General features: G+C 50.4%; 6 protein-coding genes across 6 annotated transcripts; 3 read left to right on the plus strand and 3 right to left on the minus strand.

The window, feature by feature from the left end:
• Nucleotides 1-184: 184 nt before the first annotated feature.
• Nucleotides 185-3,749, plus strand: BKA67DRAFT_235766 (family 31 glycosyl hydrolase). Its single transcript, XM_046095657.1, has 4 exons — nt 185-818; nt 870-2,294; nt 2,350-2,429; nt 2,502-3,749. The coding sequence occupies exons 1-4, from the start codon at nt 593-595 to the stop codon at nt 3,540-3,542; spliced, it is 2,772 nt and encodes a 923-aa protein (XP_045959669.1). The 5' UTR covers nt 185-592; the 3' UTR covers nt 3,543-3,749.
• Nucleotides 3,750-3,955: 206 nt separating this feature from the next.
• Nucleotides 3,956-5,522, minus strand: BKA67DRAFT_534332 (glycosyl hydrolase; the record flags this gene model as incomplete). The annotated part of the gene is made up of 4 exons (XM_046099849.1): nt 3,956-4,621; nt 4,696-4,860; nt 4,935-5,363; nt 5,433-5,522. The coding sequence occupies 4 exons, from the start codon at nt 5,520-5,522 to the stop codon at nt 3,956-3,958; spliced, it is 1,350 nt and encodes a 449-aa protein (XP_045959670.1).
• Nucleotides 5,523-6,536: 1,014 nt separating this feature from the next.
• Nucleotides 6,537-9,203, minus strand: BKA67DRAFT_516277 (uncharacterized protein; the record flags this gene model as incomplete). The annotated part of the gene is made up of 3 exons (XM_046097796.1): nt 6,537-8,586; nt 8,639-9,036; nt 9,120-9,203. 3 exons carry the CDS (start codon nt 9,201-9,203, stop codon nt 6,537-6,539), a joined length of 2,532 nt encoding a protein of 843 aa, XP_045959671.1.
• A 1,098-nt stretch (nt 9,204-10,301) lies between these two features.
• On the minus strand, nt 10,302-11,945 carry BKA67DRAFT_515830 (general substrate transporter; the record flags this gene model as incomplete). Its single annotated transcript, XM_046097756.1, has 3 exons — nt 10,302-11,095; nt 11,161-11,678; nt 11,731-11,945. The coding sequence occupies 3 exons, from the start codon at nt 11,943-11,945 to the stop codon at nt 10,302-10,304; spliced, it is 1,527 nt and encodes a 508-aa protein (XP_045959672.1).
• A 4,896-nt stretch (nt 11,946-16,841) lies between these two features.
• Nucleotides 16,842-18,900, plus strand: BKA67DRAFT_657351 (acyl transferase/acyl hydrolase/lysophospholipase; the record flags this gene model as incomplete). Its single annotated transcript, XM_046107098.1, has 3 exons — nt 16,842-16,911; nt 16,986-17,550; nt 17,610-18,900. 3 exons carry the CDS (start codon nt 16,842-16,844, stop codon nt 18,898-18,900), a joined length of 1,926 nt encoding a protein of 641 aa, XP_045959673.1.
• Nucleotides 18,901-22,110: 3,210 nt separating this feature from the next.
• BKA67DRAFT_534336 (lipoxygenase) lies at nt 22,111-24,405 on the plus strand (the record flags this gene model as incomplete). The annotated part of the gene is made up of 2 exons (XM_046099850.1): nt 22,111-22,481; nt 22,536-24,405. 2 exons carry the CDS (start codon nt 22,111-22,113, stop codon nt 24,403-24,405), a joined length of 2,241 nt encoding a protein of 746 aa, XP_045959674.1.
• Nucleotides 24,406-25,017: the final 612 nt, after the last annotated feature.

A 25,017-nucleotide genomic window follows, 5' to 3' on the forward strand; every position in this document is an offset into this window, starting at 1 on the left:
CCGACAGCCCACTTTGGAGCCATAACATTCTATAGAAGCCAAGTATGCGACGACTGCATACGATCGTGTGTTTTCAGCGTGCCAAGCTGCTGGGAACTGGGAGTAAGACCGAAGAGCGCCGTCGTGTCTCTGGGTCTAACATTCGCTTATATGTCATGGACGACTGTAATTACGGCGTGCATTCCTTGAAAAAGATGTCATTGCGGCGTGCCGACCCTGAGAGCGTTAGTGAAGCGTGCCTGGTCACCCCGAAACAGGGCCGAATTCCCCATGGGAAGTGCAGTCTTGGCGCCATCACCCGGTGGAGCAAAACATGGAGTAAATGCTGCATGATGCTCACAAAGGTGCCTGTTCGGGCGACGAGAATTTCTACGAGAATTTGGGGTAGTCGCAGTTGCATGCGGGGTCACAAAGCCAAAGAAGAAAACCAATCGTGGGTTGTCCGGGGTTGCCATACTTTTTGATACTTTTTGCTCCGGGTGACCGCACGGTGGATGTATAATAAGTAAAGTCACGGCCAACCTGTCGCGCAGTTATTGGTTCTTGTCTCATCCTCGGACTACCTCGTTCTCTTGCAAAGAGAAAAGTCGACATGGCGGGCTTGTTGATCTTCGCAGCATCTGTCGTTGCTGCTGCTGTAGTATCCAAAAAGGACTACTATAGCGACGAGCCACTCACAGCTTGCCCTGGTTACAAGGCTTCAAATGTGCAGACCAGCTCATCTGGTCTAACTGCCGATCTAACCTTGGCTGGTGAAGCTTGCAACGTGTATGGTACCGACTTGACCGACTTGACTCTCGAGGTTTCATACGATACCGGTAAGTTGAAAGGCGATATGATTTGGGTCATGATACGAACACGAGCTTCAGACACTGATAGTCCTCTAGATACTCGACTACATGTCAAGATCCAGGATGCTGGCAATGACGTCTACCAGATTCCCGAGTCAGTCTTCCCGCGCCCTGCAATTGGCGGTAGCACAGCAGAGCAGTCTGCTTTGGCCTTCAACTACACCGAGGAGCCTTTCTCATTCACCGTTTCAAGAGCTGAGACTGGAGAAGTGCTTTTCGATACTTCTGCTGCTAGTCTGGTCTTCGAGTCCCAGTACCTACGCCTAAGGACCGCGCTTCCTGAAGACCCATACCTGTATGGTTTGGGCGAGCACTCGGATCCTTTTAGATTAAACACGACGGACTACATTCGAACGATTTGGTCGCAAGACTCTTACGCAGTCCCCAGTGGCTCTAATCTTTACGGCAATCACCCTGTTTACTTTGAGCACCGTGAGGGAGGCACTCATGGAGTTTTATTCTTGAATTCTGACGGCCTAGATGTCTTCATTAACAAGACCGAGGAGTCCGGCCAATATCTGGAATACAACTCGCTGGGAGGAGTCCTCGACTTCTACTTCGTTGCCGGGCCATCACCCGTTGAGGTCGCTCAGCAGTACGCTGGCGTCGTCGGCCTCCCTGCTATGCAGCCATACTGGTCGCTTGGATTCCACCAATGTCGATACGGCTATCAGGATGCTTTTGACGTGGCCGAGGTTGTTTACAACTATAGTCAAGCCGGTATCCCATTAGAGACAATGTGGACTGATATCGATTATATGTACCGTCGCAGAGTCTTCTCCTTGGACCCCGATCGGTTCCCCTTGTCGAAGATGAGGGAGCTGGTTGACCACTTGCATGCCAACAACCAACACTACATTGTCATGGTAGACCCAGCGGTAGCTTACCAGGATTTCCCTGGCTCTCTACAACGGGGTATCGATGACAATATCTTCATGCTCCGAGAGAATGGTTCAGTATGGAAGGGCGTTGTCTGGCCTGGTGTGACTGCATTCCCTGACTGGTTTGCTGCCAACATTACTTCCTACTGGAATGGGGAATTTGCGGACTTCTTCTCGCCCGAGGACGGTCTAGACATTTCTGGTCTTTGGATTGACATGAACGAGCCCTCAAATTTCCCCTGCTACTTTCCATGTGACAACCCAGAAGTGTCTGCTATTGGATATCCTCCAGAGCCCCCGGCTGTACGATCGCCCCCACGACCTTTACCTGGCTGGCCTTGCGACTTCCAGCCAGAAGGCACGGCATGTACACGATCCGAGTTGACCACTCGCGACATTGACACTATCAGATCCATCAACTCCGTCCGAGATGGCTTTTCGGGCTCGGAAACAGCTGCCTGGCTCTCAGAAAGACAGGCAGGCCAGCAACTAGGTCTTCCAGACCGTGACCTGCTATACCCCAAGTATGCCATTCACAACAAAGCGGCTTACCAGGATGATTGTAAGTGCGAAACTAAAGCCAGTTTGTGCAATGGTTATTGACAAATTTGCTATAGGGAATGCCGACAAAGGTGGAATCTCAAACAAGACAGTAAATACTGACCTCATCCACCAAAATGGAATCGCCATGTACGATGTAAGTTCTTATTTCTTAACGAAATCTGTGAAACCATATCGACTGTGTGCTGAATAATTTTTGCCACTTCAGGCTCATAATCTCTACGGATCCATGATGAGTGTAGCTTCTCGCGAAGCAATGCTGGCACGAAATCCCACGCTTCGTCCATTGATTATCACTCGATCCACCTTCGCTGGTGCTGGATCGAAGGTCGGCCATTGGCTCGGCGACAACTTATCCACTTGGTGGCACTACCGGCTCAACATTCGATCGATGTTAGCATTCACCGCCATTTATCAAGTGCCCATGGTTGGCGCGGACGTGTGTGGCTTCGCCCAGAACACCACAGAACAGCTCTGTGCAAGATGGGCTGCTCTCGGTGCTCTGGCCCCTTTCTTCCGTAATCACAACGATATCTCCAGCATCTCGCAGGAGTTCTACCGCTGGGATACTGTGGCGGAGGTCGCAAAGAAGTTCATCAATATCCGGTATCAGTTGCTCGATTACCTCTACACCGCCCTCCACCACCAAACGATCGACGGTACTCCCAATGCCCTGCCCCTGTTTTACGTTTACCCTGAAGATAAGAACACCTGGGATCTTGAGCTGCAGTACTTCCTCGGGCCCGGTCTCCTGGTCGCCCCGGTGACCGAAGAGAATGCTACTAGCGTTGACATTTACCTACCCAAGGACACCTTCTATGACTTCTATACACACGAGAAGGTCGTCGGTGAAGGTGCTTACATTACTGTTGAAGATCAGGAAATATCTGACCTTCCTATCTACTACCGCGGGGGTGTCATTGTGCCATTGCGCGCCAACTCATCCATGACCACGACCGAGCTCCGCAAGCAGGACTTTGAGATTGTCATCCCCATCGGTGCTGATGGTACTGCCCAGGGCGAACTGTACCTCGACGACGGCGAAAGTATTGAGCAGACGGGTGTGACATCCATCACCTTCAAGTTCGACGGCACATACCTAGCTGCTGAGGGCGCTTTCAGCTATGAGACAGCTCTCAAGGTCTCCAAGGTCACTGTTTTGGGCGCAGGTACTTCGAAGTGCAAGAGAAGCGTGACTGTGGATGTTGACCAGCCCTTGACCGAGGCCTTCAAGATCCAGGTTGTCTAGCGATCGACATGCGACGACGAAGAGGCGACCTCGCAATGAATGGTGACTCGAGGTAATTACATAATTCATAGCCACCCACTATGTGCATACAAATTCGATTTAATAATAAAATTTTGGTTTGACATTACTGAGCTTCTTGTCGAACTCCCATCAATGGATGGCCAAACTGAACGCAAAGAAACGTCTGTTCCTAGTGTTCGAAAACATTTACCTCCCAGATATTCTAACTGTCCGCTCTTAGGTAAAAGTTCCTTGCCAATTTACTTCGGAGGCTTGTTCCGACTCGTTTTCAGAGTTGTCAGAGTTGTCAAAGAACCCTAGTCTGAACAGATAACCACAGCTTGATTAAGTGTATATTACCTCGTGCAAACGAAATTACGAGTGATTTCCCTCCCGTTTTTCCAACCAGCCAGCTAGCTACTAGGCACCATGACGCGATCGACATCGGGGCCGTACGTCCCGTCGCCCAGCCCAGCGACCACGATGGTGTTGCTGGCCCCGCTGTTGAGCTGCGCGTGCACGACGCTGCTGGCGGGCGTGTTCCCGTCCTCGCTGGGTAGGAACGCGACCGTCTGGCCCACGCCGTTGACCGTGACCCGGCCGAACCGCTGGCCCGTGTTCCCGTTCTCGTACTTGATCCGTATCGTGCTCTTGGTGCCCGCCGAGCTGCTGACGCCGCTGAACGTCACCGTGCCGCCCGAGCTCCCGCCGATGTTGCCCACAGCACTACTGCCGCTGCATCCCGAGCACGCGATCTTGCTGGCCCCGCCGGCGAGCGTGGCGCTCTCGGCCTCGGGCTGCGCCTCCGACGGCCCGGCGCCGAACGTGCCCGCCGAGACGTTCGGCACCCAGTTCACGTAATTAGGCATGGAGACCGTGGTACCGGAGATGGTGAGCGGCAGCCAGACGTACGTGGAGCGCATGAGGTTCGACGACACCCAGCGGTCACCCATGTAGATGCCCGAGGACCCGAAGGGCAGGATGTAGTTGGTCTGCGAGGTGTAGGTGTTGGAGCCGGTGGTGGCGAAGGTGGCCCACGATGACCAGGGCCCGGAGAGGGAGGTCGCGTATGAGTAGACCTTTTGGCAGGCTTTGTATTAGTATGGATGCCTTTTCGAAAAAGTTACAGGAGGTATGTAGGCAAGAAACTTACGTTATCGTTGGGCGACCAGCCTGTAAGATGGCTGCCAAACATGAAATAATATCCGTTCTTCTTCAGGATCGCCGGCGCCTCAATCGAGTCCCCCCACAAGTAGGTAGCGCTCGAGACGTTGAGGTAGTCGGAAGTAAGGGCGTCAATACGCAAACCGTTGGCACGCTGGACAAGGGACCGGTTAGCACCCACGACGCGACTCACCCCTTGGACACGTGTCGAATGATTTATAGACTCACATCCTCGGTAAGTAGATATCCCTTCCCGTCATCATCCTGGAACAGTCCCAAGTCGCGGCTCTGAAACCCAAGGGGTCTCCAGCTGCCCTTGTAGGAATATGTGCCACAAACACTGTCGCCAGTTGCCACGCCGACTTTGGCCTCCGAGTAGTCGCTGCTGTCAATGTGCATGTACAAAACATATTTCTTGGTGCTGGAGTTGTAGATGACCTTTGGCCTCTCGACCACACGGCTGGGTCCGAGATCCCCGGATGAAGTCTGCGACAGCAGGGCGCCGACGTATGTCCACTCGACGAGGTTAGTCGACGAGTAGCAGTTGATGTTCTGGAAAGCGCTGCCGTTGGTTTTGTCCTCGCCGATCAGATAGTAAGTTGAGCCGACTTGGATGACTCCGGCGCCATGGGCTTGGATGTGTTTGCCTGTGTTGGTCTGTCGCGGGAAAATCCCTGCCCTTTAGCAGTTGAGATAAACTCAAGATTGGAGTGGGATAGTACATACCGCTGTCCACGTGGCGCCAGGTACGATCTGCAGGCTGGCGCGAACTACACTGGCTGTAAGCAGCAGGAAACCGGTCTGAAGAAACTTCATCGTGACTATGCGCCCTTTGAAGATCGATGCAGCATAATCGTGGACTTCTGATCCCCAGAGAGCACGGGGGAATCTTCATCCTATATCACCGCTTTCTATGAGGCTCCATTCTCATTAACATGAAGCCCTCGTTAGGCGACCATTCATCAATTCTGACAATGCCAGCTCCTCGTTCCGACACGGGCCGGGGACTATTAAGGTTTCTCGATCGACCCATCCGGCCAATCTCAATCATTCGTGGACAAACATATCCGCAAAAGTGCATCGCTCCTTCCGTATACCGTAGTGCTCCACCGGAGTCATCATGTGGTGTTGCAGCAAAAACCGACGGTTGCTGGGATAGCGTTGCATTAGGCGGTGCGCCTAAAAGCAAGGAAAAGCTCGTCCCGCGTGTGGCATTTGTGGGGTACAGCTATCGGCAGGGATCATGCTCGCTTGCGTTCATGATGTGCCGTGAAATCCCTGGCAGATCTTCCACCTCGTATTGCGCTGCTGGGGCGGTTATGTAGGACATTCCCTGGGACTTGTTGGAACGAATTCCGCAGCGGTCCGCTTTGATCACAAGTCACAAGTGTAAGCCGGAGCTGATTGCATATGAGGAACCCGTGCAGGTTCAAACTCCTTGTATATTGTTCTTCCCAGTTCCTGCAGCTCGAACCATTGGTATAGACTGGCGATAGTATATACTCGTACATCGTAGCATGTAGTAGTCGGCGACAAAAGAAACAGAGGTCGTATCATATCCGTCGTGGAGTGGTCATAAATCGCTCTACCGTTTGTTGCCTTGCATCCAAATCTAAAAGTGTTACTCTTCGCAGCAAGCAGACTCATCTAGGCGTGCCACGGTGCATCTCCTTCCATCAGCTCCAGCCCGTGACTTTTACCGCGACCCGGCAATGCCAGGGCCTCGCCCGAGACATCGCCCGGTCGCCCGCTACTGGCGGGTAGAACTAACTTTTTCGTAAGAAACACTGCCCTACTATATTGATTCAACGTATCCGCTGGTGTTGTGTGTCACTCGTCCACCTCCATTTTCTCTGGCGTCGTACTTGTCGCGACCGTTATTTTCTCTTCCATCTTTTCTTCCGATTCGCGCGAATTTGTATCCGAATGATTAGTGGCGCCGTTATGCTTGCTGCTTGATTCCTTCTCTCCACCGGGTCCTGGCCCGTTGCACAAGCGATACTCTCCATCATCTTTCCTTTCGATGACACCCGCGTCTAATGCCCACTTCGCTAGGAGGCGGTCGACGCCGAGTCTAGCAGCCTCGCCTTTTTCCATATGCCTGCCAACATGCTCTGTCCACTCGTCCCAAGAAGTAGGGCCTTCAAAGACACTTGCGCAGTCTGACTTCGGACACGCTGAGCGTTGTGGTGGCTGCCTTCGTATGATGAGGCATGACGTTTGCATCTCCTTGACATGCGTTTCCCATTCTACCTGTAATTTGCTGTCGCCTTTCGTGATTGACTTCTTGATGGCGAAGGGGGCATGCATGCGTCGTAAATGCTGTGTAAACAGGTCCTTGCGATTGAATTCATTTCCTTTGCCTTCGACAGTACTTTGCGGGCAACTTGAACATCGGTAATAGGTCAGACACAGGTGCTGTGATGCAATATGTCTTTTCCATTCGTTCTTGGAGCCGAACGTACTTGTGCAGCCTGCAAACGCAAATGCACACGGAAAAGGGCGTGTGTGAGCGGCTGCAATGTGTTTCCGTAGTGATGACGAGTCCTTGAATGGTGCATGACTGCAGAGATCGCATCGCGTTTCTTGTTTTGGCGTGACCTTGGCCAGGGATCGACGTGGTTTTGGTTTGGCAGATGGCGTATTTTGCTGCTCGTCCAAACCAGATCCCTCAGCCTCATGCGAGGCGCCTTCGTCGTGCTTGACTTCCGGTGTCAGCTCCATGAGCGACGCATGGGCGCGCGCAGCATCAGAAATGCTCCGGTGTCGAACGTGACTTAGCGCTTTGAGTTGCTCAGCTGCCTCCTGCATTTCTGCAGTGTCTTCCCCATCGTCAAGTTTTGCCACGTTAATAGTAGGCGTAGAATTCGGGAAACGATTGACACCGGATATCGAAGGCTGACTGAGACTCATGGGATCCCCTCGGCTCGCTAGATCGAGCCGTATTGGAGTCTCGGGAAGCCTTGGGACGTAACTCTGATCTGTATGGTGGTACTCCTGTCGATGAATGATGGGAGTCGTTGACGCAGCCTCGCGTGCTTCCAGAAGTATGCGGCCATCCTCTGGGGACACCTTTACTGGTGAAGCAGATCCGACGAGATGCTTGTAAAGATGCGTCAGGTTCTTTGAGGTTATGTAACCCAGGAAGCAACAGACCTTGTCGTGCTGCACGACGTTCCAGACGGCCACGGGCATGGAAATCAGTAGCATCGTAGGTGGTCCGAGAAACATGCCCTCAACGACGATTTTATTAGGCACACCAGGGCTATTGTGAAGCCATTGGTTGAAGGAAGACATGTCCGGGCTCGCTTCACCAACAAATGTGGTGCACACCAGCACTCTTGGTTCGTCGAAAGTAAGACCGGCAACAGTATTTGGATGTATGGCGTGTTCTTGTTGGGAGGCCCCAGCCAGGTGTGCATCACCATCGGCGTGTACAGGAGAATCTGATCGAGACACCAACGGGGCAAGACTTAGATTCTGAGTTTTCCCACGACTTAGAGTATGTATTATCGGTAGCTTTTCAGCTAGCGATACTCCCTTCGATGCACCGTTCGTGAGTCCAGAGTTCTGTAGCAGCTCCTGCTGGCGCTGATATGCAACCTCATGCCATAAGTGTTCGGCTGTAAAAGGCCGCCCTGTGCTTAACCTTAAAAATGCATCTGCGAGTGAAGATGTGAAGGATTGGCCCTGAAACTCTTGAGCAGACTTCTCAGGTCCAGTTGCGGCAATGATTTGCTTCAAGCTCGCGCCGTTGCCTGGGGCTGGTACATCTCTCATTGCGCAACTATCCAGCAGCAAAAGCATATCTGACGGCGACTCGTCAAACAGACAGCGCAGGCCGCTCCATTTTAATTTGGCAGCATGTTCTGTCGAATTGCTACATTCTGATCAGAAAATTGTTTCCTCCCGGCCAGCTTCAGGAGCCTCACCTTGCCCAGACGAGCTGGCTATCCACGCCAGCGTAAGCATAGCCAGTATAGTATACGATGAGGAGATGGTTTGGCGCCTGCCTCTCTAAGAAGGATTGTAGCTTGACGCCCAGTTTTACGCTCGCATTCGGCACGGTCGGTATGTCCCATCTCTCAGTAGGGTAATTATACCTCTCTCGGAGGACTTGTTCGAATGCCACCAGGTCCTGGTCAGCAGCGGCATCTTCTTTGTCGTCGTTTTCTTCCTCCCAGCGGAGTATCAGGACGGAAGCGTTCGAGTATGGCGATATTTGGGATTGTCGATATATTAGCATGGCGGCATCTTGCAGATGCCTCGCGAACGACTCGAACTCATGTCTCTCTGGAGGCGGTGGGGCGGTCGGTACCGCCTCCTGCACCTGGTAATGTTGTGGTTGGGGTGCCTAGAGGGGTCAACTACTGTTTATGATTCTGTTCTGAGGGCCATTGGACGTTCACGCACTGATTCATGAGGAGGGAAGGCAGGCTGAGGCTGGGGAGGCTCCTTGGGTGCGAGGCGCCTTTTCTTAGCCGCTGGAGGGTCCATCGCCAGATTGAGCTTCAATCGGACGATTCGCAGTGAATCTGGTGACAACAACTATGATTGGATACGTCAATATGCTCCGCGATGGCTCGAGAGCCCTACAATCGCAAATTCGGATGCATTCGAGGGGAAAGGCGTCAGAAATGAAGAAGTAATTGGGAATAAATTCAGCAGCCTTACGACTTGGGCCGCCGACGAGGCTGTGGGCTGCGGGCTCTGGGCTCTGGGCTATGGGCTGTCCACTTGGTCCAGGATCGAGGCGGTGTCAATTTGTTGACGATTTTCGACAATAAACCGTGTCTGGTTCATGAACCGGGGGGTTTGTCTCACTAAGCGCGTTCTGGATGTTGATAAGACAGGACTATCCCAACGGGCATTCTTGAGTGCTTGGTACGGATCCGCAGGCTCAGGCCAGCGCAGGGCCATGTACTCCTTAACAGGTGTGGGGTAAATGCTCATCTCGAATCAGTCTAGATCACCCCCGACATCACCCCGCTCGCTTTGCAAGCATTTCTCGGTGCATAAATCTCTTTGTTGTCGCCCAAACACGACGCTGGACTCGTGAGCAAGTTGCTTCCGCTGAAAATGTCGAAAGGAAGATAGTTACAGCTGGTCGAGGCCGAAACTTGTTTCTTGTGTCATCCTCGACATTACTCGGGCATGCAAATCTGTTTTACAGGCGGATGGGTAACTAACTATTCTATGTAATTACGTGCAACAATAATAAATAATATGCCGCAAATGACCTGATTGGCCGGCTTCACCTCCCCTCCACCAAGCTGGGGCTGAATTTGCTTTTCATCAGAACTGCCACTGACTTGTGCGACTTGCATCACTGAACCATATCTTTTATTTATACATATATATATTATTCAAGTAGTTGGGTATAGTCGTAGGTCATCAAACACTACTTGGTACATTATAACTCTCATCCTCTGCACTCAAAATTTCTTATCCAAAGCACCTGTAATCTTCATGTCCCGAGGTCTATTGTCCAGCACCCCCAGCCCTAGGTGCACTTGATTGTGTTGCACCCGGAAATTTTCCAGGTTTGAGAGCAAGATCTTGAGCTGAGGTCAAACCAGGGGTATGTTCAATCTACTAGACGTGAGCCCCGTTGCTGTCCTTGTGCTCAACCTCAGCGCTGATCTTCTCCTCGACATCGATCTCGTTGCGCTCCGCACGGATGGTGTGGTGGCGGTCATTGTGCGTCTTCCATGCTGGAGTACCAATGTACTTGATTGATCCAGGCGTGCTGTAATCAAATATGGCCTCAACCTCCTCAAGAGGCTTGTTCGCCGTCTCCGGGAAGAGGAAGAAGACGTGCAGGAACATGGAGACAAGGAATACGGCGAACAGCACATATACCTTCCAGGTAATGCTGACAAAAGCGGGAGGCACAAAGTACGCCAAGGCAAAGTTGAAGGCCCAGTTGGCAGATGTCGCCAAGGCGACGGCCTTTCCACGGACGCGCAGCGGGTACAACTCCGGGGGGTAGGTCCAGCTGACAGGTCCCCAAGTGGGAGCATATGACGCGACGAAAAGGTAAGTCGAGGCAATAACCGCTTTAGCTGGCGCGCCAGTAATGGCCATTGACTCGGATTCCGAAGTGAAGTGGTCCTCAGGGACCGGTGGTCGTGAGTAAACCGCAAACAGACCTGCGTTGATGCACATCCAAAGGCACATGAAGAAGGCGCCGACGAGCAGTGGCATACGACGACCCCATTTGTCCATCCAGATGAGTGCCGGGACTGTCAGTACGACGTTGATGATGAACTGAATACTGCTGGGCAGCAGCACGTCTCCTCCCAGGCCTGCCATTGTAAAGACGTACGTAATATAGTACATCATTACATTCATTCCTGTCAATTGTGACCAAATCTGAGTGAAAATACCTGGATTGCATCATCAGTATGTCTGTCCCCAAGTGACCTTCAGGCCTTCAGCAGTGCCAACTTACCAATATGTGTTCGGTTGATCATGCTCGGCTTGAGTAATTCAAAATAGGTGACGTCAGCATTGCGTCGCTCAAACTCGACGACCTCCCGAATCTCGCTGATCTCCTTGCGAACAAATGGTGAGTTGGGGTCGCCTTTGCCATGAACCAAATCAAGGACTGCCTTGGTCTCCTCCCAGCGATCCTTCTTTGCCAACCAACGAGGTGATTCAGGCATGAAGAGAAGTCCCAGGAAGAGTAGGACCGCGGGAACCATTTGGAGGCCCCAGGGCACACGGAAAGAAGCAGCACCCCCTATCTTACTGCAACCATAGCAAATGAAGAACATGATCATGATACCCCACGTGATGGCCCATTGCTGCATTCCAACCAATCGTCCACGCTTTGAAGGGGGTGCAAGCTCGGTGATGTAAACAGGGCATTGAGCGGAGCAGATTCCTACGCTGAAGCCGTTGATGATGCGTCCGACGATGAGCATAGGAATATTCACGGAAGCACAGGAGATGATAGATCCAACAATCCTGCAAAGTATACAGTTAGCTTGTTCGGATTTCGGAAAATGAAACCGCATACCAAATGATAGAGCCAATCTGAATCGAAGTCTTTCGACCAAATTGATCAGACACAAAACCAGATACCAAGGCACCAAGCCACGAGCCACCAGGCATGGCAGCTGTGATGCCACCTTGGGTATCTGCGCTCGGTCCTCTGCAGAGGCCGGTTGCTGGATCTATTCCTAATTCGTTGAACTGGCAGAGATATGGTTGTGTGGAGATAATAGCACTCATCGAAGAGATATCGAAGCCGAAGAGACCACCACCTATAGTCGAAAGTTAATGATGAATGGTTAAATGTAGATGTTGTGTTTTATTGTCAACTTACCGATAACGGCGATGGCCGAAATAAAGTAAATGTTTCCAATCTTATAGCCCATGGTGTCTAAGACCCCCGTTGGTCAAGGGATAGTTGGGTACTAGGGAAGAATACTGAAGAAGAACAAAGCCAAAGGTTGTAGGCATGAGGGGATCGTCGGTCTTATACGCAAATTCAGGTGCAGGTGTATCTACCTAGGCATGTCGGGTACAGGTGGGTTGACAAGGGAAAAACAAGGTCAAGCTGTCGGATCCAAGACCCAAGTAATCTCATACGATCAAGCCTTTTATCAACGCGCTTGCCCTTGAAAGGAAGTAAAACAAGCATGGTCGCCAAGGGAAGGCAAGGCCACCCGAAAAGTGTGGCTTGCATACATACTATGCATGGGGAACAAGATCCCTGACATTGCACTTCTAGCTCGACCGGTTGGCAGATCGCAACTTACGCGATACGGCTTCCGAAATTTAGGCATGTACATGAGGGCAACTGTATCAGAGGCACATGCCCACCGCTTAAAGTCCAGTTGGCAGCAATGGCAACTCCTAGACAGACCCGGGAGAAGTCGAACATACTCTGAATGAATTACATAGCCCTTTGGACAAAGCTCGTGTTATTAGTAAGATGCCCATGGCCGCGATCCACAGCTCGTGGTCACACGCACCGAGATGAATTGGGTTGTGTGCAAAACCTTGCGATCGGAAGATGCAGAAGCACGCGAGGACTGGGGGTTTCAGTGCGTGTAATGGGGACTTCTCCCCGCTGATTCCAAACCCCATGGAGAATAAACTCAAAGGATTACTCCATGGTAGGGCCGTGACCAACGAGCGTTCTCGTTGGAATGTTGATCACCAGACGGTCGGTTCGAAGTCTGTCGATTGACTTTAGACCGTGACCAATGTGCTCTTGTTTGAGAAATGTTGCAGTAATGAAGCCACATCGTGTGCTGTTAGCGTCTAGCACTACTATGTACTGCATAATCCAAACACCCTGCAACGGTGCGTTGTTCGGTTAGGTTGCTCTCTTGACGGCCCAGTTTTATTATCGTGGTTATTCCGCTGTCATCCTGTGCCCCATTGAAAAGCTATCTTAGCTGCCCACGTTCTGGGGAAGCTTAAAAAATGGCACTATCTGGCGCGTACAGTGCTTTTAGATTGGCTTATAGCTATCTCAACCCATTCTATAAATGTTTGCTTTTTGATGGAAGAATTCAGGCAGAGCTATCTCTACCTGCGGCAACGGAGCTCTGATGTCATTCGAGTCCTGTGAAGTTTCATGGGAGTGTACGTCAGCGGCGTGTCTTTCCGTCCAGGAGACATGGGGGCCACCTCATTTCGCAACCATGAGGAGCATGGGGCATGGGGGATGAGGGGAAATAGTGCCAAAACCGTATTAGTGGACCGAGGAAAATGGGGAGGGAATCTCCGGAGTCGTCATGACGAGACTTTTCCCCCAATTCTCCAACTTTACCCCACCAAGTGCAAAAAAGTGTTTCCAATTTACAACGTTGCAGCTTGACGATCGATTGCTGACTCGACCTGAGTCAGTCGAAGACAATGACGAGTTTCGTTCTACGGATCCGTAATGCATTCAAGAAGTTGCCAAGAGGAGAGAGAGAGAGAGAGAGAGAGAGAGAGAGAGAGAGATGAACATTGGAGGCTGATTATCCGATTGACTTAACGGGCACGTGTTTGAGCATCGTATGTCCCAAGAGCGTTTCGGTGTAAGGGTGAAAAATCTGAGCAAAGTCTTGTGGAGACTCGTGGTCACCACCGTTCCTAGATACCCACCAGCAAAATTTCCAAGGGCAATGTATTTTCGAGGGTCAGCTGAACCGGCGGTGACCGAAAGGCTTTATGGATATATCATATTATGTACTATCTAAGTTAAGAATTCTCCTAAACCGTTCGATGAGTGTTAGTGCCCGTAATACACGTATTTGCTTTTGGTTGTTGGTGTTCCACGTTCGAAATATATGGCATGCCTCACTTCTACAGTATGTGTTCATACCAGTAGTGTTCAGTTATTTCAACATTAGTACATGACTTAGTCCATGTGCTTCATGCGACCGTACATACTAGCTACATTCGCGATGGTTCTCGCGTCTTAAAGTGTATTAATGTTCGATGCTCGCATATTACTGACACAACTTCCAGGTCCGCTATATTGAATTCGGTGGTAAAAGCTACCGATACAAACTTCTACGCATACCGTTAATTTGTCACTAGGAAACTGTAGGAAACATGTGTTCTAATTACTACTACTTAATGTTATTTCCTCAAAAGCTTAACAGCCTATCTGGTGTGCCTGGTGACGTTCTTAGTGGCACACATTAAACCACGTTGTTATATAGCAGCCATTTGATTCCTGCCATAGTGCGGATCGTACTACATAGTATGTGTTATAGTTACCCGTAGTCTGCATAGGCTTATGTCATACAGGCTGTGGCTTATAATTTAAGTGCTCTATGGTTCGGTTTCACGGCAAATTTTCGATGAAGCGGAAATAGTCTTCAAAGGAAATCTCGAAACCTCCTTATATTAAAGAGAAATCAGAAGAATATAAGATCTAAGGATTCCCCGTGTAGCATCGAAAAATCTATTGTCGAATGTACAACTTGTCTAAGGTGATATCTTTCTAATATTTACCAACCAATCCAGTCCTTCGAGTCCAGCTTTGCAATATATCAGAACAAAATTCGAAAAACAGATGGCTTTTGAATCAAAAAGTTGGCTCCGTGACTACAAAGGTTGATAATATTGTTCTACCTCAAATTTTTCGTTTCTCAACTTCTTGGTTTCGGACTGTTGAAGAAGCTGCCGGTGGCTGGGGCAGACATGGACGGTCCCTTTCTGTCTCAAAGCGACCTGCCAATATCAATGCACGCCACAAAGCCAAGAAGAGGTATGTTCAAGAGATTTTCGAGAGAGTAAAGTGAATTCAAAGGACTGTCGGCCCGTTGCAAGTACCCGGTAACACCAAGGTCGCTCTCTGTTCCTGGAAACGCTAGACATATCATTAAGGTAAAAGCATCTCCATCTTAATACCATCCGTGAACCACAATAGCTTTGACGCCGCATACAAGCTGTGAAAGTCGCTCTGTGAGTCATGAAGGCCATGGGCCGAACGAGACAACCTCGTCAAGGTTGTCACTTCGACCAACTTGACTATCAGTGCAACTTCTGCTTCCTGTGAGGCACGCTTAATTTACACCAGTGTAACCTGATATCAGTAGTCGCAATGCTTTGGCTGTGCCAGTCACTGCATTAAGAATACACCGAGGCCGTGAAGTGCTTTATTAGTATCCTGAACCCTATCAATACTATGCGTATGCTTTCAAGCAGTGTGACAAGCCTATCATGGATATCGTCGTGAGAGTCTTCAAAAGCCCCGACCCTGTAATGATCGCTTACCCTACGTACTGTACCGCACATGAACGACGCAGGAGCCTTCTGATTGCTCGGATATAACGGCTTTGGGACAATGTTCCCGGGCTTCTGGAAAACGTCGAGAACAGAGGCCTCGGCTGTGCTGTGCCGACTCCACTAGTTTAGTGATTTAGTTGCGCCTTTTCAAAAACCTGATTCGCGCGGCAGCAATCGAAATCTCCATCACATCACGTGGAGTTCGCGTAGAAGAATGGATGGATCAGACGCGAAATGCTGAGAAGTCATCATTTGGTGCCTTATGATTGGGCGGTACTGTCCAACGCTGTGGCAAGCCCTGTGATAAAATCAAAGACACCAGGACACCACTAGCACACACAGCCACACGGAGCCGATGCGACCTTCAGCATTTGGCGCCCGTAAAAAAGCTGCCCATAACCAATGAAGTTCAGGAACAGAATTGCTATTGGAGAATGCTAGCCCAACGACGACTTGGATCTTGATAAAGACCTGTTTTTCAAAACTTCTCCGTAGAAACAATTGAAGGAAACTGCAAGGAGTGCTGTCTGGCGGCCTCTCCAAGACAGTATTTTTCATGGGTGGTATCCTGACTGAGCCGGAACGAATGCTCTTATTGCCCCACCATGATTCAATCGCCCCTCTCTCTAATAGGATCTTTCGCCATCACTCAACGGCAGTCAGGCAAGGACAACGGCGCAAAAGTGGGCGCTTGTCAATGGAAAAGGCAGGCCTTCATTTATTCCACGAAGCCATGCTTCTGGCTTCTGATTGACGACTAATGATTCGGCGAAAAAAGAAGAGCTGCAGTCTTTGGCGCATGCGATTGCTATTCACAGCCACACTTGAGCAGCTGCAGGCACGCCCCGCTATTTATTTCATACATACATGCGTAGAGTACATGCTGTACTTATTAGCCTCTTAAGCTTAACGGGACGATACCAGAACTGCTTTAAAGAAATACCAGAAACGCTATCTCACCAAAAGGAAAATCTCATCACGAAATACAAGGCACTATCGAGCGGAAGAATAGCGCGACCAAGCCCACCCATTCTGTGAAACGTTCCGCGCGAGTTGGTTTTTGTTTTGTTTTGTCTCGGCATCTGCGGTCAGCGCATCTCGAGGGAGGCCTTGCTGATAAAGAAAGGTTCAGCAGCGCTCATCTGTCGTGGGCCGTGGCGCATTTGATCCGCCCAGCCCGTTTATTGCGTAATTACTGCCTGTGCCAACCTTACCTTACCCAACATTACTGACGCCCGTGGCGGAGTCATTAGTTACATACTTGGTATTCGATTCTTTAGACTAAGTTTACGAACTCTAATAATTGCGCCGGACTCTTGAGAGCTCACATCACTCTCTTCCTTTATTTGACATAGTAGAGCTCATAGCCTCTACACACTCTCGCACATGATGGAACATGAGGGCGCTCTCAAGAGGAAGGACACAACTAAAGGTCCGCCTTTGCGGATACTTTCGTTAGGTGAGTACTCATCCGCGATATTCGAAACACACCCATGGTCACAATCCACTGACGTAGTATGCGGGGCATGACAGATGGCGGAGGGGTTCGTGGTTATTCAATGATAATCATCCTGCAAGAGTTGATGCACAGAGTCTACGTCGAGATCGAAGGCAAGGCACCGCGACGCGACCAGATACCGAAACCATGCGACCATTTCGACCTCATCGTCGGCACCGGTACAGGCGGCCTTATCGCCATCATGCTGGGTCGCCTGAGGCTCGACCTTGAGACGTGCAAGGAACTATACGTGCGCATGACGAGGATGGTCTTTCAGACGGACAAAACCATTGCTGGAATACCATACCGATCCACCTTGTTCAAGGCCTCCATGCTCGAGCAGGCCATCAAAGAAGCCGTGAGGGAACACACCGCGTCCGATGAAGAGGGCAATGATGGCACAGGTTCCTCAGGTTACCCATTGTCCCCCGCTTCAAGAGCGAGCGCGGCCTCGAGGGTCAGTAGGCACACGAGCAATGCCAGCGTCGTGAGCTTCAGTGCGCGCAGTCCGCAGGCCCAGATGGCACGCCCGGCATTCCGGGGTGGATATGGTGACCCCAACGCAAAACTTTACGATGAGAGAGAGGACAGGACCAAAACGTAAGACTTAGCCCCCTCGTACCACAGCCCGTGACGCTGCGAAACTAACGGGGTAACAGTGCTGTTACGGCGTATTATAAGGGCACACCAAAGGGCGGAGAGCCCGCATTGCTTCGCTCGTACGACTCGAGAAAAGAGCCCGCCCCAGAATACGATTGCAAGATTTGGGAGGCGGGGCGCGCGACTTCAGCTATTGGACTGGCCTTCAAACCAATCAGGGTCGGTCAGTCGCTGTTCCACGACGATGGCAGCGGCCAGTTTAACCCCTCTCCCACCGCTCTTGATGAGGCGACAGTCAATGAATGGCCTGGAAGGGAAGTCGGAGTCTTTGTCAGTGTTGGTACAGGTCGTAGACCCAAAGGCACTGACACAAACTCCCACCAATGGTACGAAGGCTTCCTGGGCGATTTCGCTGAAGCAAGGAAAAAGCTTATCGCCAAGATCGAGAACTGCGAGGTCATCCACGAGTACATGAAAAAAGAACACCTTATGAAGCGGGGCGTCAACGCCGAGAATTACTACCGTCTCAACGTCGAGGTTGGAGTTGGCGAGTTTGGTATGAATGAATGGCATCGCTTATCCGAAATTAGCACTGGCACAAGGCGGTATATGTCAAGACCCGACGAACAGAAGATGATTCAGGGCTCGTCGTCCAAGCTTGCCAAGATTCATAGGGCAAAACAACGATGGGAGAGAATGGGTAGTAATGTGCCTGGTGTCGTTTCTCCCTCAGCCACCTACACCAACTATGATTCCATCAATTTCCCTCTGGCTGTCGAGCTTCCCGGCGATTTCCCACCACCAATGCCATTGCACACAACTCCTCCAAGTAGGCAGTCTTACGACTCTGGGATTGATCGTTTGTCCCTTCCAGGTTCAAACGCAGCCTACACACCATCTCCGAGAAGTTCCAACGAGAGGATTCGCCCACCGACTAGTCACGCATCACCGCCGCTACAGCCAGTTCAAGAATACACGCCATCCTCACAAAGTCCAGTGGTTACTGCAACCAAGCCAGTTATCGACGATCCTGATCGGTTGATGGTGACGGCGCCTACGCCTGCGCAGTACCATAATGAATCGGGGGCTGACAAAATCATGATCACAAGTCTTGATGAGGCTCCTCGCAGACAGCAAAGCATTCCAATAGTACAGTCTTCTGTGCCACAAGGTTTCCGCATCGAACCCCTTGCTCCCCCAAGGCCGCCTAAAACGCCACTTCAGGAGGACATGAAGCATCCAGCACTTCGTCAAGGGAGGGGAGGCTCGACTCTTCCATACCCTTTGGATGATGACCACCCTCCTCCACCAGTGAATATGGCTAAGAAGCCCGCTCACCGTGGCAGATGAGTACAGGTACATAGAGGACAGAAATGGCTTGCGACGCCAGTTTCTAATACCATCATACGGCATACACAACTGTGCTCCAGGGTACAGGGCGTTTTGGGGTTGCTCTTGTTTTAAAGGATACCATTCACGCATATGATTTTTTTCCCCTCCATCTTGAGAGGGCGGGTTTGATGCTTTTATGATACCTAGTCTAGTTGTAGGATTAACTGGATAATGACTTCATTTGCTATTCACAGCCTTGTATCTTTCATATGTGAGACACATCCTTCTAGGTTAGGATAGATCTCTGTTGACGAAAAACAAATTTTTGCACTACAGGGTGTTCCATAATGAATTAATACTATAGAGTCACAATAATACATAGCGCTCTAACCTTAGAAAATCGTGCCTTGAAGTAAGTAGTCACTGTCTGGCGCAGAGCCATCATCTACTTCATGGACCAACTCCGCCATCCACGACATACAATCAACAACAGAACATTTGCTCACATGACGAACCGAAAATGCCTTCAGCTATGCACACGCTCCTTGCTAGCTGGTGGTGGCTGGCTTTGGTGTACCACATCTCCGGGCAACCTGGAAATCTACCATTACTGGTCATGGTCCTGCCATCAGTTTCAGGGGGATGCAAAGGAATGTGATGAGTCGTCGCGCCATGGCACACGCCGCATCGCCGCAGAGTCAAGTCGTTGACCATGACAGCAATACACAACTTCACCAAATCTTCAGAAGTGAGGTGAATCCACCCAATGCCGATGGAATTGCATTAATTCTTCTGGCTTCCACAATCTCCGAGGTTTTCGTGAAACATCTCCTGACGACCGGTGCTGATCCTGCACGTGTGACCAATGAAGATTTGACCGCGTCACATCTCGCCGCTCGTGCTTGACAAAGCAACATCGTGCGCATGTTAGTTGAAGCTCTTCGCAAGGTCATGGTTAAGATCAGCCAACAAGTCAACGCAAAAGATGCAGAGGGACGCACCTCTACACCATGCTGCCCGCTCCGGACAACATGAGACCGTGACATTACTCTTGCAAGCAGGGGCGGACTTCAACGATCTGTGACAACAATGGTCTTATACCGCCTGAGGTGTGCACCAAGTTTGAAGAGGAACGAGCTTTATGGTTTGATTCAAGAAAACCTACCTTGAGCGATTGTGGAAGCATCGGGTGAACGCTCTCACTTCCAGACGGGTAGAATCAAGATATCACCGACAGCATCACATTCCACGGCCCTGTTCGTCCGTGATGATTGCCGGCAGAATCATCAGTGAGGCGTTTCAGGAATGTTATGGGGGTAGCTTTTGTCCATCGCGAGGAATCGAGTGGCCACATGGTACTGCTCGTTTGGAGGAGATCCCGCCTAGGCTTGTTAACCACCAACTTGAAAGAGGCATGTCTGCTGCGTCGATTCAACAACTGCATTCGAATTTGCGCGACACATAGCAAGGACCACAGCCTGCGCCGGTTCCAATATTCAGGATACGGATTGGCTTCTGCATATGACATGGTGGCCATGGAAACCAGCGACGAATACGACAGATTACGAAGACGTGATAGTGAGGTTCTTGATTCGTACAAAAAGAAAATCTCATAATGGCGAGATTTTGAAATCAGGTAACGGGCTTACAATTCAAGCTTGTAAACGAAAATTGCTGAATATGGACGTTGTCCGTTTCTTGGTAGGAAAGACTCCCACAAATGTCAACGCCACAGGCAGAATGGGGCACCAATTCTGGGACGAGGAGATCACCATGTGTGAATACTTGGCTTCGAGTACTAAGGGCCCAAAGTATATAGCTGAACGAAACATGGCTCTTCACGAACTTGCGAGAGGTTGGCATTGGTGGCATGCGGAGCAAGCATTAATGTATCTTCTCTCCTCAGGAGCTGATGTGGAACAGCAGAATGAAATGGATGAGACCCATACAGTACGCTGAAGACCAAGAATCTGATTGGGCTTACACAGAAGACGCTATTGAGCATTTGAATAAACATCAAAGCGTGGATTCTACTGCAAACAAACGGAAGTGACATAGAGGTCAAGCCTGTTTTTAAATTGTCATATTTTATTACAGCACTAACGTTCATTACTAGTATTTATGAGTGGAGACCATTCCGCTGAAGAACATATACAAAGAATCTTGATCCTCAAAAGAAAATGCTATATGGACATTCCAGGAGGCAATATTAGGGAATGTAAGTCGAGTTCAGGGGAACTATTAAGATGCAACTGTCATTATAGTCTTAGAAAGGGAACGTCCGGCACACCAGCCAGCGGAATTATGTCAGATTGCGCCAATGACTACTGGCGGTGATTCCTAATTGGATAGTGCGCATGCGCTGACACGAATAGTTTCCGAGGTATGGTTTTATGATCTAGTGATCATTATTATTAGCTTTGCGGTGAACTTCTTACAAGGGCGATGCGTATACCTGAACTCATTTTCAAGCTTGTGAATGATAATCTAGGTCATTTAGAGCTCGCTCCTCCGAGCTGCATAGGGCTGAGCTTACAACATTCGACCTTGGCCCGAGGCTAGACTACTTTAGGTGTACTTGCAGCGGTGATTCCTGAAGGATGCAAACCCTGGATGTCTGTATTGGCTATCCTTTGCTTACGTCCGGGTAAGACACAACAAAATCGTCGCCAGGCTGCCACAGGGCCTCCACTATAACCAGCCGGCCCATTGGGACGAATTACCCGAACCGAATGGCCAGCCTGGCGGACCTTTACCCTGCACAGTATATTCTTTGGAAATGATTGGCAGAGCGCCAGTAAGCCTACAGGTAGCGCCGCCTCATAATATAAGCCATGACATGGGCGGGCGCTTCTGTAATGCTTGCGCACCGGGTACTTAAGGACTCACCGAAGCTATGTTTGTTCAATTGTCAGCCCACGAAGCATCACCGCGGCGTCGAGGCCAAGATGCATGTGAGCACCTCTGTCTCGGCCCGCTCATTTTTTACGTCAGGCTGACCACTAAGCCAATTGCATGTCGTTGTACCGCAATATTGCATCGAGGCGCTGAGGCTTAGAGATCAGCAAGGTCCAGGGTCCGGAATTCTGGAATTACTCTGGGGATCGACTTCATGTTATATATTTGGAATGGCTACCTGCCCACCGTTGCCTCTTGCCTCTACTTTTTGGCTCCTGTTGCTGTTTTTGCTTGATAATACTACTACTTGTGCTGTGTTTGACGAAAATAATGGGAAACACAATATCCTCATTGCGGTCAAAATTCGGCTACGGTCAGAATGACCTCGTATCAAGGCTGAACTCCAATCTTCCCATACCCCCAGCTCACTTGCGCCTCGCACTACCACACTCAATTCTGTCACACCCGAATGAGGACCAGTTTCTGAAAACCTTAGTCGGAGTGAAGGACGCTCCACTCGCAGACTTCGACCCCGGCGTCCTCTCCGAGGAACTCCTGAACTTGGGGATTTCCGGCAGAGTCGATGCCGAGAAGGCTCATACCCGAGATGGGTTCGAGTATGAGGGAGGGAATATCGAAGAAGGCACCTACGCGGGAACACAAGCAGCGTTGACACAAGTCTACTCCCGAATCGAGCAGAGGTAAGCAAGGTGTTTGTACTGTACCCCCAAAGGATCGAGGCTTACCTTTGGTAGTTATGCATCGTACTTTGATGTTCTAGCAATAGAACCCACGCTACCACGCTATATCGATCTGAAAGAGAAACGTGACATTTATCAGTATTCTGCCTACCCAATAGGCGATGATGGCAAACCTGCTGCATACCCACCTCATCTGCAAGTGATTCCTAAGGCAGATGATGTATCGAAATGGAAGATCTTCAACGCACTTGGACTGGCTCAATCCATCGTCATTGTTCGGAAGGTCATTCCGGACTCATTCCTGGGGAAAACAGCAGAGTGGCTACAGAATACAGCAATAGATGTTATTGCCGGCGACCCTTCAGTGGGACCAACGATCAAGGACTGCGAAGAATACAATAAATTCCACCGCAAGTCTGGCACAGATATTGCTCGAGGGGAAAATGTCGGTCTCTTACCTGATTGGTTTTCTGATAGAAGGTTCGCTGAGCAGTCTTTCACTGGTACCAATCCTACAACAATCACCCGAGCATCAAAAAGTTTTGTCGAGGAGTTCATCAAGGCTGCGAGGTCTGGGGGCTACATCAAATGGGCCGAAATACTACCTAAAATCGACCCAGCATCGTTGTTTGTGCAGGATTGCAGCTACTACCGGGAAGCCATGGGGGTGGCTTCAGACGAGACCGTCCACCACAAAGAGCCTCTGAGTGAGGACAACTGGGCCTGTGCCCCTGTCACCTTGTTCCAGCTACATGACAACGGAAAGCTTCATCCAGTTGCGATCTGCATCGACTACAAGAAGACCATGGAAAAGTCTGTCACAATCTTCAACAAGCGTGTTTCTCCTTCGGACTCAAGCAAGACGGAAGCCACGGATTGGCCTTGGCGATATGCCAAAACCTGCGCCCAAGTGGCAGATTGGGTCCGCCACGAACTCACGGTCCATTTGACGAATTCGCATTTCATCGAGGAGACCGTCATTGTGGCGACGAACAGAACGATCCCGATGGAACACATCATCTACAAGACTCTGCACCCACATTGGTACAAGACATTGTCCCTAAACGCTGCGGCAAGGGACGCACTTGTGCCCCACACGATCCGTGACATTGTGGGCTTCAGCCCCGAGCAAGCCTCCTCCTTCATCAGACATGGATACGAGAATTACGACTTTGTCGGGAACTACGTGCCGAACCAGCTAACCTCGAGAGGCTTTCCAGACACAGAAGCTGCTCTCAGGGACCCGAAGTATAAGAACTACCCATACGCCAAGAACATGACGCTGATGTGGACCGCCATCCGACAGTACGTCTCCTCGATCCTACAGACGTACTACGACAAGGCGCGCGCCGACGAGATGGTCGCAGAAGATCCATACATCGCAGACTGGTGCAAGGAGATTCAGACCGCCGGATGGCTGAAGACCTTCCCGACCATCGAAACATTTGATCAGCTCGTGGATGCTGTCACCATGTGCATACACGTCGCCGCACCGTTCCACTCCACGGTCAACTACCTGCAGAACTTCTACCAGGCCTTCGTCCCCAACAAGCCCCCCTGTCTGTGCACTGCGCTCCCGACGTCCTTGGACGACCTGCGGAGCTTCACAGAGGACCACATGATCAGGGCACTCCCCATCAGGCGGCAGAGGGAGTGGCTGCTCGCGACCCAGCTGCCCTGGCTGTTGAGCTTCCGCGTCGCCAGCGACCGGAGCCTGCTGAACTTTGCGCTCAGTCAGTGGAACGTGTACAAGAAGAAGAGAGGGGACAAGGAGGTTCAGGTGAGGGACATCTCGGAAATGTTTTATCTGGAGCTGTGCAGGCTGGCCAAAGTCTTCTACTACAACAGTAGGGAGATGGACGACGGCGCCATTCCGTACATGGTCATGGACCCTGCAAATACGGCTGTGAGCGTCTTGATTTGATTGGTTGATTTTGTGCTGTGCGCTTCTATGGACTATCATGCGCGAAAATTTTGACCTGTAGAATAATCAAACTGTTTTAATTCTTCAAGATTAACAGCCTCATAGCCGTGGCCATTTTACTGATGTTCTCTTTTTCCTTCTCCCATTAAGATATCAGCGAACATGTTCAAGGGTGCTGAGGACTCGCCAAACCTGAGTTATTGCATTCAAGCGGAGGCAGTTCTGAACAGGCGTGCAATGGGTGGCCAGGTCCTGGGAAGGGAAGAGTGCTTTTCCATCCCTGTTTAATTGACTATTGACACCGAAAGTTCCCGTCTTTATGTGGGCCGTTATTAATTCCAGGAGATAGCAAATTCTAGACGGAAGATTACGGGGCCAGGAACGAAGTTTTCTTAGGTTGAAAGTGTTGGTACTACGGCAGAAATTACTCTTGCTCTGTTGGTGAAAGAAGCAAGTCCAAAAAAACAAAAACAAAAAACAAAAAAAAAAACTAGGAAGGGAAAAGAGCAATCACTCCATTGACAGACACGAAAGAGTGCTCTGCTAGACACACTAGCTTCTTTGCAGGATCGAGTACACTCAAGATTTGAAGGCCATTTATGTTTGAACTTT

This window comes from Truncatella angustata (assembly GCF_020726525.1).
Source record: "Truncatella angustata strain MPI-SDFR-AT-0073 chromosome Unknown BKA67scaffold_3, whole genome shotgun sequence".
NCBI lineage: Eukaryota > Fungi > Ascomycota > Sordariomycetes > Amphisphaeriales > Sporocadaceae > Truncatella > Truncatella angustata.